Source organism: Selaginella moellendorffii, unplaced genomic scaffold (assembly GCF_000143415.4).
Source record: "Selaginella moellendorffii unplaced genomic scaffold, v1.0 SELMOscaffold_131, whole genome shotgun sequence".
In the NCBI taxonomy this organism is placed as follows: domain Eukaryota; kingdom Viridiplantae; phylum Streptophyta; class Lycopodiopsida; order Selaginellales; family Selaginellaceae; genus Selaginella; species Selaginella moellendorffii.
This window is the reverse complement of record NW_003314392.1, coordinates 360255-377895: the sequence shown is the minus strand read 5'-3', so window position 1 is coordinate 377895 and position 17641 is coordinate 360255. Positions and strand designations below refer to the sequence as shown.

The 17641-nt window shown below is 47.4% G+C and overlaps 2 protein-coding genes and 1 long non-coding RNA gene across 4 annotated transcripts; 2 read left to right on the top strand and 1 right to left on the bottom strand.

Moving 5' to 3' along the window:
- Positions 1-5715: 5715 nt before the first annotated feature.
- LOC112343085 (serine/threonine-protein kinase AtPK1/AtPK6-like) lies at positions 5716-6918 on the top strand. The gene is made up of 2 exons (XM_024665982.1): positions 5716-6090; positions 6601-6918. The coding sequence occupies exons 1-2, from the start codon at positions 5716-5718 to the stop codon at positions 6916-6918; spliced, it is 693 nt and encodes a 230-aa protein (XP_024521750.1).
- Positions 6919-6968: 50 nt separating this feature from the next.
- Positions 6969-9007, top strand: LOC9661090. The gene is made up of 6 exons (XR_002991163.1): positions 6969-7243; positions 7299-7709; positions 7764-7928; positions 7984-8221; positions 8273-8410; positions 8475-9007. It is a non-coding gene; the product is annotated as an uncharacterized LOC9661090 (long non-coding RNA).
- A 5786-nt stretch (positions 9008-14793) lies between these two features.
- On the bottom strand, positions 14794-17058 carry LOC112343089. 2 transcript variants are annotated; one of them, XR_002991165.1, is made up of 4 exons: positions 15428-17058; positions 15311-15381; positions 15093-15251; positions 14794-15007 (listed from the first exon to the last, which is right to left on the bottom strand). XR_002991165.1 is itself a non-coding variant. In XM_024665987.1 (3 exons), exons 1-3 carry the CDS (start codon positions 17048-17050, stop codon positions 15149-15151), a joined length of 1797 nt encoding a protein of 598 aa, XP_024521755.1. In that variant the 5' UTR covers positions 17051-17058; the 3' UTR covers positions 14794-15148. The 2 variants fall into 2 exon arrangements, 1 of the variants encoding a protein (XP_024521755.1); XM_024665987.1 differs by having other exon boundaries at positions 14794-15251.
- Positions 17059-17641: the final 583 nt, after the last annotated feature.

Sequence of the window (17641 nt, the reverse complement as noted above, 5' to 3'; positions counted from 1 at the left end):
TGGTTGTTGAAGAGAGAATCACACATTGAAGCATGAAATCTCAACTCAAAGACGAAATGCTTGATGGCATTAATCCTTTTTTTAGCAACCATCTTGTTCACAACCAAAACTTGAAGAGCCTCTTCAGCTCGATCCATCTCCTCAAATAGAAGCCCTGAGGTTGCTCCTTCTCGATCCACCAACTTCAGAACCTTCAAAATTGGTTCGATCACCAACAAAACCTCAACACAACAATGCCAAAAACTGCCATTCTGAATCAGGACTTTCACTACTGAAGCTTCACTCAACTTATCCCAGTTTTGGTACCATACATCTGATAATACAAACTGTTGCAAAGCTTTGAGCATATCCAGTTTAGTCAAGGAGCTCATCACTATGAAGTTGTATACAAATTTAATTGATACTGGTTTGATGAATTCTTGAGGGGTGATTTTCTGGAATGCTATTGTAGCACATGTGATCATGGGATGAGATTTGGATATACTGTCACCATGGATCCTTGGAACCTTGGGGGATAAATGGGGATAAAATAGCCACTAAAAGCTCTTTTATCAAGCAATTGCCCGCTTAAGGGGAGAGAGATAAAGTGTGCTACATATAGTATTAGAGCAAATGGCATGGGTACGCTAAATTTGAAATCGTACATATTAGGCATCCATGCATATGTTCTTCCTCTTGTGTGGAGTATCCACAAACGAAAGTATCCATTGTGGGACTGCAATATGGGTGGATGACTAGTTGCCTCATATAGAATAGCTAATCTACACAATAGAAGGATTGATAAATTCAGTGCAGAAATGGAGGTGTTGGTTCCCCTTGGCTTAGTAGAGGCTGTTAATCAATAGTCAATGAAGACATTGACATCTCTCAAGGGGGGGTGAGTGTAGCGCATGTGATCATGAGATGAGATTTGGATATACTGTCACTGTGAATCTTTGGAACCTTGGGGATAAATGGGGATAAAATAGCTACTAAGGGCTCTCTCATCAAGCAATTGCCCTTTTTTCAATTGATTTAAGGGGAGAAAGATAGAGTGTGCTACAGTTATAACTAGGCTTGGCTTCTTCAACATAAAACTGACAATCTTCTCACAACCACTCACACAAAGTTGAACCCAATCAAGGTTAGTGATATCCTTCAAAAGGAGGCTCAAGCAGTGGCAAACACATTTGCCATGAACAATCTTTAGAAACTCCTCCTCCATGAAATCCCCCATGCAAACAAAGTTAGAGCCATTATTAGTGATCATTTGAACCACATACTCCAACCTCCATGAGACTGATCCATTAATGCTCACCACCATCACATTCACAATGCTTTGTTTTCTTGAGCATTGCCAGCTATTAATAACAATCATGCAGCCAAATTGCTTCCAACCTTCACACACAACATCTAGCCTTGAGTTCAAGCTTTCATACTCATTCAAATATTTCACCTGGATTGCTTCATACTTTACATACACCGAGAAGTAGTCTGGATCAGCTTTCCCTACAGTGCTGAGCATCTCTTTCCAGTACAAGCTATTCACAACATTGAAGGTTTGTGTAGTTTCATAAATGAACCTACGAACAGCAACATCTACATCAATGTAGCTCCGATTTTGCCATGTTGTATGTAGACTTTGTTGTCTGCCAGCAGCTATGCCTAGGCCCAGCTGTGTCCCCCCCACTAAAATTCATAAGACCTCACATGTTGCTCCGTTGTTGCCTGCCAGAAAGTCCTCCAGAGAATGCTTGCCCTGTCTAGGCATTTGCTGCATTATTATCATTCGAAGCAGCAAAATCCATTGTCACAGCCAAGGATTGTTGACTTGGAGCATTACTACCCAGTAGAAATGAAAATGTTCCATGACTCACAATCGGTGGGCAGGTAGTAGAAGCTGATCTCTAGAAAGGAGTCTTGAAAATTTCGCCGTTGATGTTCACATACTAAGCATTTGCAGTGCAGACAACAAGATCATCTTTTTGTGGTGGTTCACAGTGATGATAATCACTGAAGAACTTCATTCACATCTCATTGAGCACATTCAAGGGCACTTGATTGCAGCAAACCTTAATCTCTTCCCCCAGTACCCTCCCTACATGCACAATCAATCTCTCCAATGAACTAGATTTCAACTCATTGTAGAACTTGCAGGTCCAAAGGCCTTGCCCGTGGCCTTGTTCGTAAGCTACACTGCAAATAATGAATCAATCCCACAAGGGGTTTTGTCTTTTCCCTAGACGATCAGAAGAGGTGGCTCAGCAGGCCATTGCACCAACAACTGCCTCCCACCCACAGAAAGAAACGTAAAAGATTGTAAAAGATGATAGTTTTCTAGTTAAACGACATACTCTGTTTCCCCTAACGTACTACTTTTTCATTTTCTCCATGTAAATATATACAAGTCTTGTGTCCGCTCATTTCAGCATCCACATAAATCTCTTGCCACCTTGGATTAGACTCCAGGCTGGTTATCTACACTCCCACTCAGCCGTGATAGTCTATAACGCTCATACGTTGTTGAAACTTGTCTTTGCTCAAAGCTTTTGTCATAATGTCTGCTGTCATCTGCTTCGTCGAAACATAGCTCAGCTGCACTCTGTTCGCTAGAACCTGCTCTTGAATAAAATGTACCTTTATCTCGAAGTGTTTGGTGTGGCCATGGAACTTCGGATTTTTCAACAACTCGATCGCGCTTCGATTGTCACAAAACAAAGTCACTGGCTGCTGCACTGGAACACCAATCTGCTCCAGAAAATCTGCAAGCCACCTCGCTTCTTGAGCTGCTGTTGTTGCACCAATATATTCAGCCTCGGTGGATGAAAGTGCTGTGATTGCTTGTCGCTTGCTGCTCCAGCTGACAAGTCCACCTTCCAGGAAGAAAAGATATCCTGAAGTTGATCTTCTTGTATCCTTGTCGCCAGCCAAATCTGAGTCTGTAAAGCGGACAAGTTGCATACTCCTGGAGCTCCCACTGCTGCTAGACACGCTGCTACTGCTGCTGTAGCTCAGTCGATATCCTGCTGTTCCTCGCAAATACCTGAAAATTCGTTTAACAGCGCTCCAATGAACTTCTCCTGGATTCTCAAGAAATCTTGAGACTGCTCCAACTGCAAATCCCAAGTCTGGTCTGGTACTGATGGCTAGATAAATAAGACATCCAACTGCTTGTCGACGACTCCAGGGCAGACACAAAAGCTTGGACATGAGCCAAGCTTCGTTCTCGGCATTCCACATCGATTTCACTAATTTCCCTGCATACTTCATGCCAACTGCCTTCCAAGGGGTTTCGTCTTTTCCCTAGACGATCAGAAGAGGTGGCTCAGCAAGCCATTGCACCAACAATTGCCTCCCACCCACAGAAAGAAACATAAAAGATTGTAAAAGATTCTGGTTTAACTTGTAATATTCATTTAACTTGGCAACCCTCTGCAAATGGAACGCAAACCTGTATGCGAATGCCCGTTTGCAAATATGGTTTTTACAAATCAAATGTATTTTCCAGTAAGTATGGTTGTTTGTTCAGTCATAAGGGGAATGTGTTACAGGAAATGGGGAATTTTCCATACTCAAACGTAAGCTTTCCAATCTATGTAGCCCTCTTCCAAAATGCTTTCGGACATGGCAAAGAGTAAGGAGGTTGCCATCATCTGTGGCTCCATACCAGAACGACATCTCTACAATACTTGCTGCATCTATAGAAAAGATGGCTGTCTAAAAGGTAAACATAGGAAGGTTTGCTTTTCTGATGTGTCGTCTATGGTTTTTTCTCAGCCCTCTTTCACACCAGGTTCACTTTTTTGACATCGATATACTAGGAAAGATACAGTTCAAAGAATCGGACACTGGCGCCTGGACATAAGTATACTGTTGTTGATTCGGGTAAGGTCCTGCAGGCATTACGACAAGCAAAATAACTCACATTGCTCACTGACACAGATGTTGGACGAATCAGTGTTCGTATTTGCTAGATGGCAATGACTTACGCAGCACGACATGTAGCTGCTGAGTATTAAAATTCATGTTGGTGATGATCTGCTATCCAGGAGCTTTCAACATGACTACAGGACCAGTGGATTGGGAACTCCTCCAGAAAGCCAGGTAACTCTTTGTTTCTTTCTTGTTGGCCGCGGAATTTACTGGCATGTGTTTTTCACGACGAAGGCAAGAGCTCAGTGTGAGGAGCCACTGCCGGGCGCTCCAAGCTCTTGACTCCAGATGGCACGAAACAAGTGAAGCACGAAGACAGGAAAGCTAGGTGGGGATTTCCTTCCGTTAGTTTGAAGGCAAAGGAATTCGCAAGGCCCTCGAGTTTGGAACAGCAAGGGACCGCTGCAGCAGAAAACGGGAAAGATGGCAGAGCAGACACCAGGCAGAGGCACAGAGACGACAAACAAGGAACAAAACGCCAAGAATCACAGCAAAACCAGCACCACTAGCAGCACCAGAGCCCTGGTGTCTGCACAGCGTCAAGAGGAACCTCCACCACCAATAAGGAACGCTGTCCGACCACGAAGTGACATCGGCAGGATGTCACCCACAACCAACGAAGAGGAGACCAGAGGAGTGGCGATGCTGGTGGATACCAGAGATGAGAACGCCGAATTGACTGAGACAAACAACCGGGAACTCAGGGTGCTGCAGTGCTCGGCTGCGATTATCATCGGTGTTCTTCGTGACGGTGTCAAGGTTTGCTCTTGCAAGAAGCTTTGATTTCCTTGACAAGTTAAACGTGAGAATGTGTGTGCTCCAGGGATTGCAAGGCTGCTTGGAAGGCAGAAAAGCGGGTTATTCGTGGTGGACGCTCTTCAAATATTTTGTCGTTGCTGCTGGGCTCGTATCGTTTGCATACCATCATTGACAAGTTGACAGTATCCTTGATCGCAACAATGAGGGTAACCTGGTGCAGTCGCTCAGTTGTGGCGTCCTCTTGAGCATGAAGCAACTCTTCCAAGTAAGTGCCCTTCCTCTTCCTCTTCTTCTTCTTTCGGTTTTGGTTTGTTTGTTGCCAGTGCTGGCTGACTTGATGATTTTAATGCAAGATCCGTGTGTAGGTCGCTGCTGTTGCTGTTCTATGCGTCTAGTTGGAGCCAAGCTACAGGCCTTCGATTGGAGACATGGTGAACTCTCTGATCCTGCTGGTCCCTTGTGAACGCTCTGATCGTGCTGGTGGTGCTTTGAGGGCGATTGATTCAGCAGGGCACATCAGAGCGTGTAATACAATTTTGTAGAGAAGCATGGCTATCCAGATTCAAATAACGAATATCCTGAAATAAATTCAGGCTAGTCTTTCACAAGATCGTCACCGTCGATCAAACGCGATTCCAGCCGTCGATTTGTACCCGTTAGCGAGAAGCTAGGTCAAAAAATTGGCGAGACTGTGGTGAGCTCCTCAAGCTGTACAGGTGGGGTGAGAAGCTGGGATCTGGCGGCAAAGGGCAGGTCTATTTGTTAAGTTCTCATTGCAGGGCTGGCATGAAGTATGCAGGGAAATTAGTGAAATCGATGTGGAATGCCGAGAACGAAGCTTGGCTCATGTCCAAGCTTTTGTGTCTGCCCTGGAGTCGTTGCCTTTGAGGATTTCGTGAGGGAGAGAGAGGCCAGGGTGCTATGGGACCATTGTTATGGAACTTTGTGGCCCTAGCTTGGCAGAGTGATTGATCCAAGGTGGGGCATTGATTGAGGAAGAAGTAGTTAAGACTATTAAGTCACTAGCAAAGACACTCAAGTGAGATGCACTCAAGAGGGGTCGTCCATAGCGACCTCAAACCTTACAACATCTTTGAGAGGCTCAACGCTAGTGCAGTGGACGAAGTGATGATTGGAGATTTTGGCATGGCCACAGACAAACAATGGGATATGCAGCAGTATTGTGGAACAGCGAAGTACATGGCACCCGAGGTGGTAGCGGTGAAGAGTGATGGAGCAAGCTACACGGCAGCCATGGATGTGTGGGGGCTGGGAGTCATTGCTTATGAGCTGCTGAGAGGGTATCAATCGAGAGTCGAATTTGATTTTCTGAGAGCCAGAGCATTCCTGATTGGTTTTGCGTCATGTGAAGCAAAGGATCTCATCCAGGGAATGCTAGTTGTGGAGCAGAGCAAGAGGGTGAGTCTAGATGCTGTGCTTGCACATCCCTAGACAGTCAAGCATTGTGGTAGTGGGGAGATCTTAATAGCAATGCCACATAAGAGGAGGCATTGTGGAGTAAAGAGAAATTTTCTGGCATCGGTAGGGACTTGATCATGAAAAAAATTTTAATGGGATAGTTGTGAAAGGCGCCAGCTTTGACTACATGGTCAACGTCGGTTAAAGGAAGGCTCAAGGGTATATTAAGGCATGTTAGGGTAAAGGACTTCCCTAGGGCTTGAAAGCAAACAATTTAGTAACCATATCGTTTTCTTTCAAATTTTCTAGAATAATTAACAACAATACTAAAGAAGTCTGTGCAGTATACAAAGAATTAAAAAAAAAAAAAAAAAAAGCAAGAGGGTTGATAAAGTTTTGTTGAACTTCCAGAAAAATGTTTATTGTGTTGCCTTCCACCATAAAATTCAGTATATAAAGAGAGAAAAATTCAAAACCAAAGATGCCATCACTAGATGAACTCTCGCCCAGACCCTCGCAGCACTGTCGGCTCTCGCGGATTTTGAGGAAGGCCACACCCGAGCTAGGAATCGCCACTCCAGCGGTGAGTCCGCACTCGCGAGCTTGCACGCCAAGTGTGGGAGCCTGGATGCTGTTCGAGAAGAACCGCGAGAGGGATCTAGAATGCGGTGGTTGGAGGGGATCTCCCCGAATGGAGCTCCACTGCTCGAGCGGGGGATGTTCTACGCGGGGTGGCTGAGCCGCGAGCACTACCGGTTTGTGGTGGAGCTGCTCGGGCGGTGTGGGGAGGCGCTGCTCCGCAGTATGCCGCTGGAGCCCCATGGGTGACGCACACGAGGAGGTGATCCGCGCGGACCGGGTTGGATCCCGGCGACGCTGCGACTTACGTGCTCATCGCCAACGTGCGGGAATTTTTGTGGTCGGGGTTAGGGTTCTAGGCTGCGGTGGAGATCGAGGCCCTTGGATCGCTTTTCCATGGCCCGTGGGAGAAGAGGTAGCTCTCGGGTGACGGTTTTCTCTGGAATGTAGCTGCTGTTTTGTTGATTTTGGGAAGAATGTACCCTTTTCCTGTGGGATGCAGAGCTCTGCGAGGAAGGGAGGCGAGGCATACGCGATGGCAATCCGAGAGGATAAGCTGGGGCCTTTGTTTGCGGTGAGTTTTTTTCTTTTCGGTTTTTCTTGCGCGTTTCTTGATGGAAACTTTCAAGGTACGCTGCGGGGAGATTGAAAGCACGGGTGGGAAGCGATGATGAAAATTCAGCATCCAGGAACTCGTTCTCTTGGAGTCAATGGCGAGGAGGCAATTGTTCTTTTCTTGTCGTTGTCTCCGCGGCAAAAAAAAAAAGTTCTATCTGGGCAGATGGTTGGCCTTGCGGATCCTGTTGTGCAGTATCTCCTACGTGAACTAGTTTCTGCTTCATCGAAAAAAGATGAGACAGAAGTCAATGTGCAAAGTTCGCCCAGCGCTCGTTCTCCAGACTTGTTTCGTTCTTCAGTGATTCGGGAAGGAAATAAGAAGCAAGCGTTATCTCTGCGGCCAGGAGACAAGGGTGTGAGGTCGTCTCAACGACAGAAAACAGACAGGAACTCGCAAGAGCGTCACAGTGCAGAAGATTCTTGTAAGTTTTTTATTCGATTTTGCTTCTTTTGACAAACTTTTATGGACATAGTAGGTCTAGAAAATGTTTATGTCTCGGATTCGGAACCAGAGCTGGAACCGAAGATTGTGCCCGATACTCTGGAGGAACATCACATGAGGAGCTGGAGTCTAAGATTGTGGCCGATACTCTGGAGGTACTTCACGTGAGAGGAAGAACATAATTCACCAAATCTAGAGCGTAAGTACAAATAGCTTCCTCATGAAGTGAGAATCTCATGTTTTTCTTTTACCAGTAACAATCGGCACCAGTCAGCAGTCATTGCTGGGATCCAACGCAGAAGAAAATCAAAACAACTCGGACTTGTTTGCCAGCATGATATCTCTGCTACTTCCAAATGCCGAACGTGATCCGAAGGCCGAACATTTTGCGACTGCCGCAATGAGATGCCTTTTGATAACAGGAGCTCTTTCTTTAGTCGCTGCTGGAGATGAAGGTTGTATCAAAGAATGGCGCATGGATCCGTCTTGGAGGTAGTCGTTTTTCACGTTTGTATTCCCTTGCATTAATCACGTCCTATTCAGGCATTCTTTGTATGAAGCAGATCTCCCTCCTGCAAGATATAACCCCAAGACTTTCTGGAGCATTTTAAAGCTAGAAATCGTTCCTCAAGCACCTCACCTTGTTCTTGGATGTGACATGGATGGCTACGGTGCAATCTGGTATTTCTAACTTCGGTTTGCAGTTGTCCAAGAAACTCACTCTCTTTTTTATTACATCTGACAGGAATATCTCCAAAAAGCAGCTACTTTCTTCATGCCACAACTTTTTCAGACAGCACCAGATGCTTGAGATCCTGGATTCTACTCTCGCAACTCGGAAATGCTGTCTGGGATGTTTGTGATGCCCATCCTCACCACGTCGATCGTGCCACATAACATACGCCGCGTGCTTCCCACTTCCGGAATCCAAACCTTCAAGGGGGCTGATCACGATGAGGCACAGGACATAGGCGAATTGGTCATCTGGCACTCTTGAAGTTTTTGTGGATTCCTGGTCTTGAAGAGATATTTTCCATAGCGCTGCTGCTGCGACCATGGTCATGAACAAAACAAGCATGGCTGCCATAGATCAAACTTGCTAAAGTATTTGAAATGCTTCTCGCTCTTCTTGAATGCTCCTAGCCGTTCATTTATGGAGAGATCCTGGTCATTGATTTATGGAGCGTTGATTTATGGAGGGATCTGGACCGTTCAAGAATATTAATTTACTCTCGACCGTCCATTTTTTATAAAGACGCATTCCTGTCCGTTGATTTATGGAGGGATCTCGGCCGTTCAAGAATATTGATTTAATCTGGACCGTCCATTTTTTAAAAAGCCACCCTTCTTTTGTGTGGCCCACCTTTGCACATACACCCCCAAACTTCCAGAGGTGTGTGGGGCCCACCACCACTCCCACCCCAGAAGTACGTGGAAAACAGCCAGGAAATCTAGCATGGCCTCCCACCACTCCCCGGGCTCCCGGGAGTCCAAGCACTCCCAAACACCTCGGAGTCCGAGAACTCCCGGACTCCCAAGAGAGTCCGAGCACTCCCGGACTCCTCGGAATCCAAGAACTCCCGGACTACCCAGAGTCCGAGTACTCTAGGGAGTCCGAGAACTCCCGGAACCCCCGGACTCCCAGGAGAGTCCGAGCACTCCCGGGAGTCCAAGAACTCCCAGAACCCCCGGACTCCCAGGAGAGTCCAAGCACTCCTGGAGAGAACTCCTGGGACTCTCGGGAGTCCGAGAACTTCTCGGACTTCCCAGAGTCCGAGAACTCCAGGAGTCCCGGGAGTCTGAGAACTCCCGGAGTCCCAGGAGTGCACGGACTACCGGAGTCCGAGAACTCCCGAGACTCCCACCACCAAGTGGCAGGAGTCCAGGGAGTTTGAGGTGATGTCACAGCTACTGCTGCCACCTGATCCAGTCAGACCAACTAGACACATATACGTAACACACACCACGTTTCCCTATAATTGCACGTCTGTGTGCAAACCTATGGCAGTTCCCCACTAATTCCCCATCCCCCCAGCTGCCTTTACTTGACCAGCGTCTTTATTATTTACTCACTTGCTTGGTCCGCAAGCTGGACATGTCTCCCCCAATCGCGAGAGATGCTGACGTGGCAGGAGTCTCTGAACCCTGAATTGGGTCAAACTCTGTTTGGTTAAATTCATCATTGTCCGAAATGCTGACGTGTCAGGACTCGCGGCAGCTGGCGGCTTTTTGCAGAAATCGCAAGTTCAAATGATCTAGCCTCACTGCTGGATTCACCCAGTCAAGGGCCATCATCACATCGAGTAAGAGGGCTGGACAAAAAGACCTGAAAAAGGTTGGATAAGGATTATCCGCTTGTCCAGCTGAGCTATCGAGAGAGCGAGCACTAACCTCATCCTGGGTCCATCCACCGATCGACACCTGAGTAAACCGGCTAAGCGTCCGACAGAGCTATCAAATACAAGCTATCGCTCCCTCTATCTAACTTAGCCCTCTGATCCCAGCAGATCAGAACGGTAACTTGGAATTACCATGCTTACCAGTACTAAGGGAAAGTCATTCAGGTAACTCGGCTCATAGGGTCGCCACCCTAAGGCCTCTAGCCCCAGCTAGTTCTCTAAGCCACCATGTCCATGACCATAATCCCGTTTCCCACCAAGTATCAACTCAGTCATCTGCACTCAGATAACCTCATCTTATCGATCAATTCCAGTCTGTCCAGCTCTTTACAGACACCCAAGCCTACGATAACCACGGCGAGCAGGATACATAACCCCTGCTCCAGCCACTCTATCTCTGGTAAATTATCCCAGTACTGCCTTGAGCTCTGATAAGCCCTTTGCCAATACTCAGCAGATGTCTCCACGTATCTTATGGTTGTAGACTTCCGAGATTAGCCAGTTCCACCTCGTCGTCCTGCGAGTGGGGAAATCTTACCCCATGCGGTAACTGCTACCCGAAACATAACCAGCTCTAGTGGTGACCACAAGGCTTCCGCCGAGTGTGTCACCCACAAACTTAATCTTTCAGGGACTCAAGAGGCGCGCTCACAACCTGAGCTCCTCTTCAAGGTCCTTACTTGGCTTCTCCGGTTCAACATGCTCTCGCATGTCTTTGCAAGTGCTGTTCCCATCAGCCATTCACAACTTGCCTAGGAGGTCCAAGACCTCCCACTCAAGAAGCACTCTTGTCTTTGGTACTTTTCACTCTCCGCAGGTATGGATAACAGCTAGTAATTTCCGAGGAGAACTTCGTCCCCGCTATTTCTCTTAAGTCCAATTACTTTTTCACTTGGCCCTCTCCAAGTGACTATACACTCTCTGGTGAAAACCACCCAGCAGAGTTTCAGCTGCCCCAGTGACTTGCATTTTCACTAGCGTACGGCTAGTTAGTTACCCTCACAAGTCACTGGTCCTTGTTATCCGAAGAACTCGGACAACTCAATATCCACGCCATCCATAGAGACAAGTTCTTACCAAACATGGGGTGGTTGCACTCCACCCACACTTTTCGAGCCTTACCGATTATGCCTGCATTTTCACGCTTCCACAATTTGTGCATTGTGGAGCTCAGACACTTACGGTCATCTGGTTCTCCCAGCGCCTTTACGTGCCTTCTCTTTGGATCTCCGAGCTCTCCCTATGGTAGTACTAGTTCTTACTCTGACAAAGATTTCAGCAACTAGTTCTCCAGCTATTCTGGAAGAAAAACTCTTCGAAAACTCACTCCACAGATAAGTATTCCCACTGCTCAGCTTACAACAACTTGCAGCCAGCAAGGAACCTGGATTTCCATATAGCTCACAGCCGCAACACACAGCATAATTTTTTGAGTTGGGGCCCCATTTCCCAGCTCAAAAGAACTAAAGAAAAAAAAAAATTCCTTGTCTTCGATACTACGTATCATGGAAATCGGGCCGCCAACTTATCTCTGATACTACGTGTGACACGGGTATCCTTCTCGGATACCAGATGCATTGCGGGCACCATCTCCGACACCACGAGGCCCATTGATACCAGCTGTGTCTCGTGTGCCAGATCTGGTAACCCTTATTACAGCTGCCCGCTCTGGCAGCCTTGGGCCGGTTGCGACTCCGAGCTCCAGCTTCCCTTTGGACGATCCAGGTAAATCCCCAGCCTTGTGCACCCAAGGCCTAAATCCTCAGTCAGGTGTCCGTACCCGGGCATAGTTTCGCCATCCTGAGTTCAGATCCAAGGGGTGTTGCCCATGGGTGCCTCATTCAGTCAGCTGAAATTAGACACTCCCTGAACTTCGGATACTTGGGACGAGAATGAGCTCAGTTTAACCGCGGTGCTGACCTTTGGCGGAAATCATGGAGGAATCACCCCACCAAAGGCCTTAGGCTCCAGCACCTCCCAACCTTGAGCAACCAGAATTAACTCCCCACCTAGCGAGTTCGAAGTAGGAACCTTACCCGACAAGGTTTGTATCGGGCGTCCAGTCTCAGCGCATCTGACCACTTAGTTGCTATATCCACCTAATGGCTAGAGCCAACAGCCGAGAACCAAGAGTTCCCACACACTTCGCCCAGATTCACGGCGTAGATTTGCCAAAAGCTACACCGACACCTTGGCCGCCTCTCGGCGACCAAGCATTCACTTGCCAGAGCCACTTCTCATGGCTTGCCTGACTCCCAGTCTTTCGCTCCTATGGAGCTCTAATTATCTCAGCCGGAGTCACTCCTCATGACTTGCCCGGCTCCGCCAGTCTTTCGCTCCTACAGAGGTTTTATTTCCGGAGCTGATTTCCTCAGCGTGCTCGGCAGCAACTTCCTGAGCAGGACCAGCAGCTGGAGAAACCTCACAAGCATCTCCAACTCCACTCCCATCTCCGACAGTTGGGTGGACGTTAACTCCTTCTCCGACTCAGAAGGAATTCTCCTCCTCCTCCACCACACACACACACACACACACACCCCCCCCACCCCCCCCCCCCCCCTCTTCTGCGGTCCACACGATCCGGGCTTCCACATTTTTTCCCGGGAGTGGAGGCTGTGCAGGAGTCCTGGGACTCCTGACACGTCAGCGGGACTTTCCTGAAATCGGTGCCAACCCAACTCAGGGTTTGCTTTGCCAAGGCAACCCTTAGACTTTTCGTCTCCAATTTCGTTCCTGACACGTCAGCACAACTTCGGCAGAAAGCCACCGGCTGCTGCGAGTCCTGACACATCACATAGTCTCATCAGACTAACTTGGAGAACTCCTTAGTCATTGCAGGATGTATCCCCTCACTGGCTAGCTGGTTAAGTTTCTTGTTCGCTGCAGGATGTGTTCCCCCGCTCACTAGCTGGCTGGTTCGCTGCAAGACTTGTTCTAGGCTAAGTCCCTTGTTTTGTTCCCTTGCTAGCTCTCTGGGCTAAGTCACTTGTTCGTTGCAGGAGGTGTTCCCTCACTCGCTAGCTGGGCTTAGTTCCTTGATCGCTGCAGGAGGTGTTTGCTCGCCTGCTAGCTGTGCTAAATTCCGAGTTCGTTGCAGGATGTATGCCCTTCCCTGCTAGCTGGGTAACCTAGGTTAGACCCTTGTTTGCTGAATGTTGGTGTTCCTTTCCCACTAAGTACGGAGAGATCCTCGCTGACTCCTTATACTGAACAGGCTTAGGTTGTGCAGCAAATGAGACTGATTTTTATCTGAACCTAAATTATAAAATATTAACTGTAAGATGATGGAATATGCCAATATCCAAACACAAAAGTGTTGGCAGCAGTTCACATGCAGTTCACGTATCTAGTATTCACTGATGGGTAACACATAGTGATGTACCTCCAGTACCTTGTTCTTCTGCCTATATTCAGATCAATAAAATTTTATACATGAGAGCATGTGGTTGCTGCTCCATTATGAATTTTCCCTCTCGGCAATGGAAGAACAGCAGAGTACTTGGTTCCTGCTCCGTCTTGTTCCACTTGGGAGACTGTGGAGGGAAGTGACGAAGCCCTACCAAAGGGTAGTCGTCCCTGGGCTAAATTTAAAATTATAATTATAAATTTAGAAATTCAAGAAATTAGATTTTGTTGCCGATGCAAAAAAGGACGTTGTTTTCTAAATCACTAATATTCCGAGACGAGATTCCAAGGAATCTCCTCACAGATTCTTCCAGAATCTTCCAAGGACCCTGATGCATGATGCAGCACACAGCCCCTTGGCATTCTGTCACCGCGGACTTCCAGATCCTCTTCTTCTTGAGCTGCTTGCACCATGCACGTCACAACGCATGCTTGAGAGCATCAAATTGGACCAGGTTCTTGATGCCGACTCTGTGGTTGCGTTGAAGGCGATCTAACCGCTTTTGAAGCCACAGCGAGTCATGAAGCTGAATTATTGCAAGTGGAGATGCACGATGAAATTGATGCCATTCACAAGAATGGTACCTATTCTCTTGTTCCTCTTCCTGCCGGGCGCCGCGCACCAGATCCACCAGCTACATGGCTCAGTTGGTTGCTAAGGGTTTCACGCAGGTGGCTGGCATCCACTACATAGACTTTTTCCCTGGTTGCTCACATGGCAAGTCTTTGCAGCCTCTTAGCCCTTGCAACACAGCATGACTGGGACATCCATCAGATGGATGTCGGCAGGGCCTTCTTGAATAGTAAGCTCGAGGATGAGATATACATGCGTCAGGCTGGAGGATTTTTGGAGCCAGGCAAGGAGCAACTGGTTTGCAAAGCCTTGTACGGGTTCAACAATTTGCTGTGGCAGCATTCCTTTGGAAATACAGTTGCAGATGTCAACGTGTACATCTCAGACTGGCGTCAACAAGCCATCACCATCATTATAATTCTTTATGTTGATGACCTTCTCCTCATTCCACTGATTACATTTTGCAGATGAAGCGGCTGCTATCTAGCACCTTTGCAAGACTTACCGGTTGGCCGGTTTTTGGGACCACCAACACCTCCACATTAGCCTGACTACATTCACAAACTTTTCTCACAAGCACAATATGCAAGATTTCAACTCTTCAGCGACCCCCATGACAAGGATTACAACGACCAACCTTTCAATGCAACCTTGTTCTGAAGTTTGGTAGCCGGGTTAATATACTTAAGCTTGCTCAGTCCACACTTTTCAAGATATTCTTTTGAGGGCTTTGAATGCAAAAAAAGGGAAGGGGACAATATGGTTGTTCTTTTCAACTTTGCCTGAAGTCCATCTAGGGAAGCTAGCACGACTCCAGACCTTTGAAAGTGGCACTGATTCCACGGTGTTGAGGGTGATGCATCAGGTCAGAAAGCTCCACATCAGGTTATGGAAACCATTCTGAAGATTCAAGAGCGGCAGTGAAAGACATTGAGAAGAGCTGCATCCTTTGGAGTGTACTTTGGAGTATGGTAAGACAAAGTACCTTTTGTAAGACCCACTTTCTAGCATTCAAAGTGGTTTTTTCGCCCAGAGTTACTTCTACTCGTCGTCATAGGCTTCCTGGTCAAACAGCTCATCTTCTTCTCCCTCCAACAGTTCCATGTCGTACTCCGAGTCAGACTCCGCTGGCATCGAAGCCGTGCTAAGAAAAATGACCACCACTAGTCAGCAGAGTATCAAGCAGTGTGAACTACAGCTTACATATCAGACGATGAGGCACCATCGCGCTTGCGCTTCCGAACATGCTCCTCAGGCACATCCCTCGTAGATTCCTAGCAGGAACAGTGCAGTTAGGGCGAAAGAAACCAGGCTTCTTACCATGATTGCCTTGTAGTTGCCGTCTATGCTGTCCACGTAGTCCCTCAGCATATGGATCTTCTGTAAATCATCGCCAAGTAGCTCAAACTTCACCTTGTACTGACACAAGTTCGGGGATGTCTTGAGGTCCACGAATGCACCTCTGACTTTACGTTTTCTCTTCCACGCCTGAGGCTTGAACGTTGTATAATTGGTCCCCGAGACGATGAAGAAAAGTCCCACAATGAAGATCCCGTTGCTGCTCAAATGCTTCAACAGTAGCTCCACGGGATGCCACACGACTGGATGTTTCTCTGAAACAGTCGCCTGGAGGGGGTACGCCCGTTTGGTCTTGAAGTTTATGTAGAGGCTGTCGATGGCAGCCTCCGTCTTCGTCCTGGGCCAAAAATAAGCAGCTGCATAGCCTTTTTTGGGGCACTTCTGAATCTTCTTCTGCAGGTCCGCAAAGTCGTGATAAAAGATGACATGCAGGTCATCCACTCCATCTGCCAGCAACAGGTCGTTCGCAGCGTTGTTCGACACATGTCTGTGCTTCTGGCCACGCTTCGGTAGATCGCATATTCGTTCACAGCTGACGAAGTACTTCGGAAAGGTCATGTGCATGAGTAGTTCCATCAAAGTACCCCGGAAATCTGCCAGGCCGCCGACTCCCCTTAGACTGATCATCTCTGACCAGTGTTCTTTCTCAAGCCGGAGCAGCAACTGCTCCTTCACGAAGTTTGAAGCAATCTTCGTGCAGCCTTCAGATGAGTCGCCTCCCCTGTCTAAATGAAGGAGCTTGTGCGAAAACGTACTCCACAGATCATGGTTTCCTATCAGGGAGAAGAGCGACAGTAAGTTTTCTGTCTTCAGGAGACTACTCTTCATGGCCTGCTGGACGCCCTTGAACTTCTTTGGTGTCTGGAACACGAGCCTCGGAATAGGACCGGCAACGTCGATGTGCTTTTGAACTGTTCTCCATTCCAGCGTACTACTGTATGCAACACTCCAGCACTCCATGAGCTCTTCTTTGCTCCATAGCCGAGCATAAAAAGCGTCAGAGCCTCCAGAAACCTTGCTGAACTCTTTGTATACCTTCACGTCAGGACTTGAGATCAGCAGGGTCCGGGCATTGATGGAGTCCGAGTTCGGAATCCTACTCCCGTCGTGGATGTACATTGTAGAGGAGTCCATAAAGTACTCGCTCGCCCCATGGAGATCGAGAACAGAGTCGAACTTGCCGTCACGAAACAGGAAGTACACTCCCGCAGCTAGCTTCTCCTTGTAGTAGACTGCTGTGCGCTTGCCCACCACAGCAAAAAGGAACAGAAGCTGGAGACCCGTCACCGATTTGCCGACGCCTGGATTCCCGATGTACAGCCTCTGAGTCACGTCTCCTTCCTTTTCATCGTCCAGCACGCTCTCGTAAAGCTCCAGACACTCCTGGCGAACATAGAGGCAGCGGCTCTGGGGCACGTCCCTGATGTTGCGGCCGAGTTTGATCATGAACAAGGAGCCCACAATGTCGTCTTTCTTCGGGTCGAGCGTCACAAATCCATCGCCGCCCAAGGTCTGAAATTCGGAGAGGTGGAAATTGACGAAGTAGTTGTGGCGGCCTGCGAAATCTAAATCAAGCACACACATTTCGAAGATCAAGACTTACCGATCAACTAAAACCCTAGGCTAGGGCAGAACTCTTAAGAATATTCTAGGGTATCATTACACTTATACCCCAAGAAGGAAATCTGTTGCCATCTTTTACACACTCGCCAAATAGACACAAGAGGGTGGTGCGCTGGGCATTTGTATAATCACATGACTTGCAAGAGCGTGGATTAACTGTTATTTAGATTTTGCATTTTTGTAATTTGTAGAAAATAGAGGGGTGTGTTTGTAATTAACTCTTGCTGACTAGATAAGCCAACCTGAATAATTAAGAATATAGGGTAAACTTTTGTAACTTTCCCAAACAGAAATTCAAATCCACTTTCTCATAAATTTCTTGGACTGAAGAAAAATGGAATTAAAAGAAAGAGAAGATGCTTGTTATCATTATGATCTGGAAGAAACAAAAAACTAAGGAGAATTCAATGAAATTAGTCATTTCCTGATTTGCCAAAATAAGAATAAAACCATATATAGATTATGCCTTTGTGCGGATCATCAAATAGATCGACGCCTAGGAAAAAAGGACATCCTAGTTAAAATGAGAATATCTTACAATGTTAGTAATCT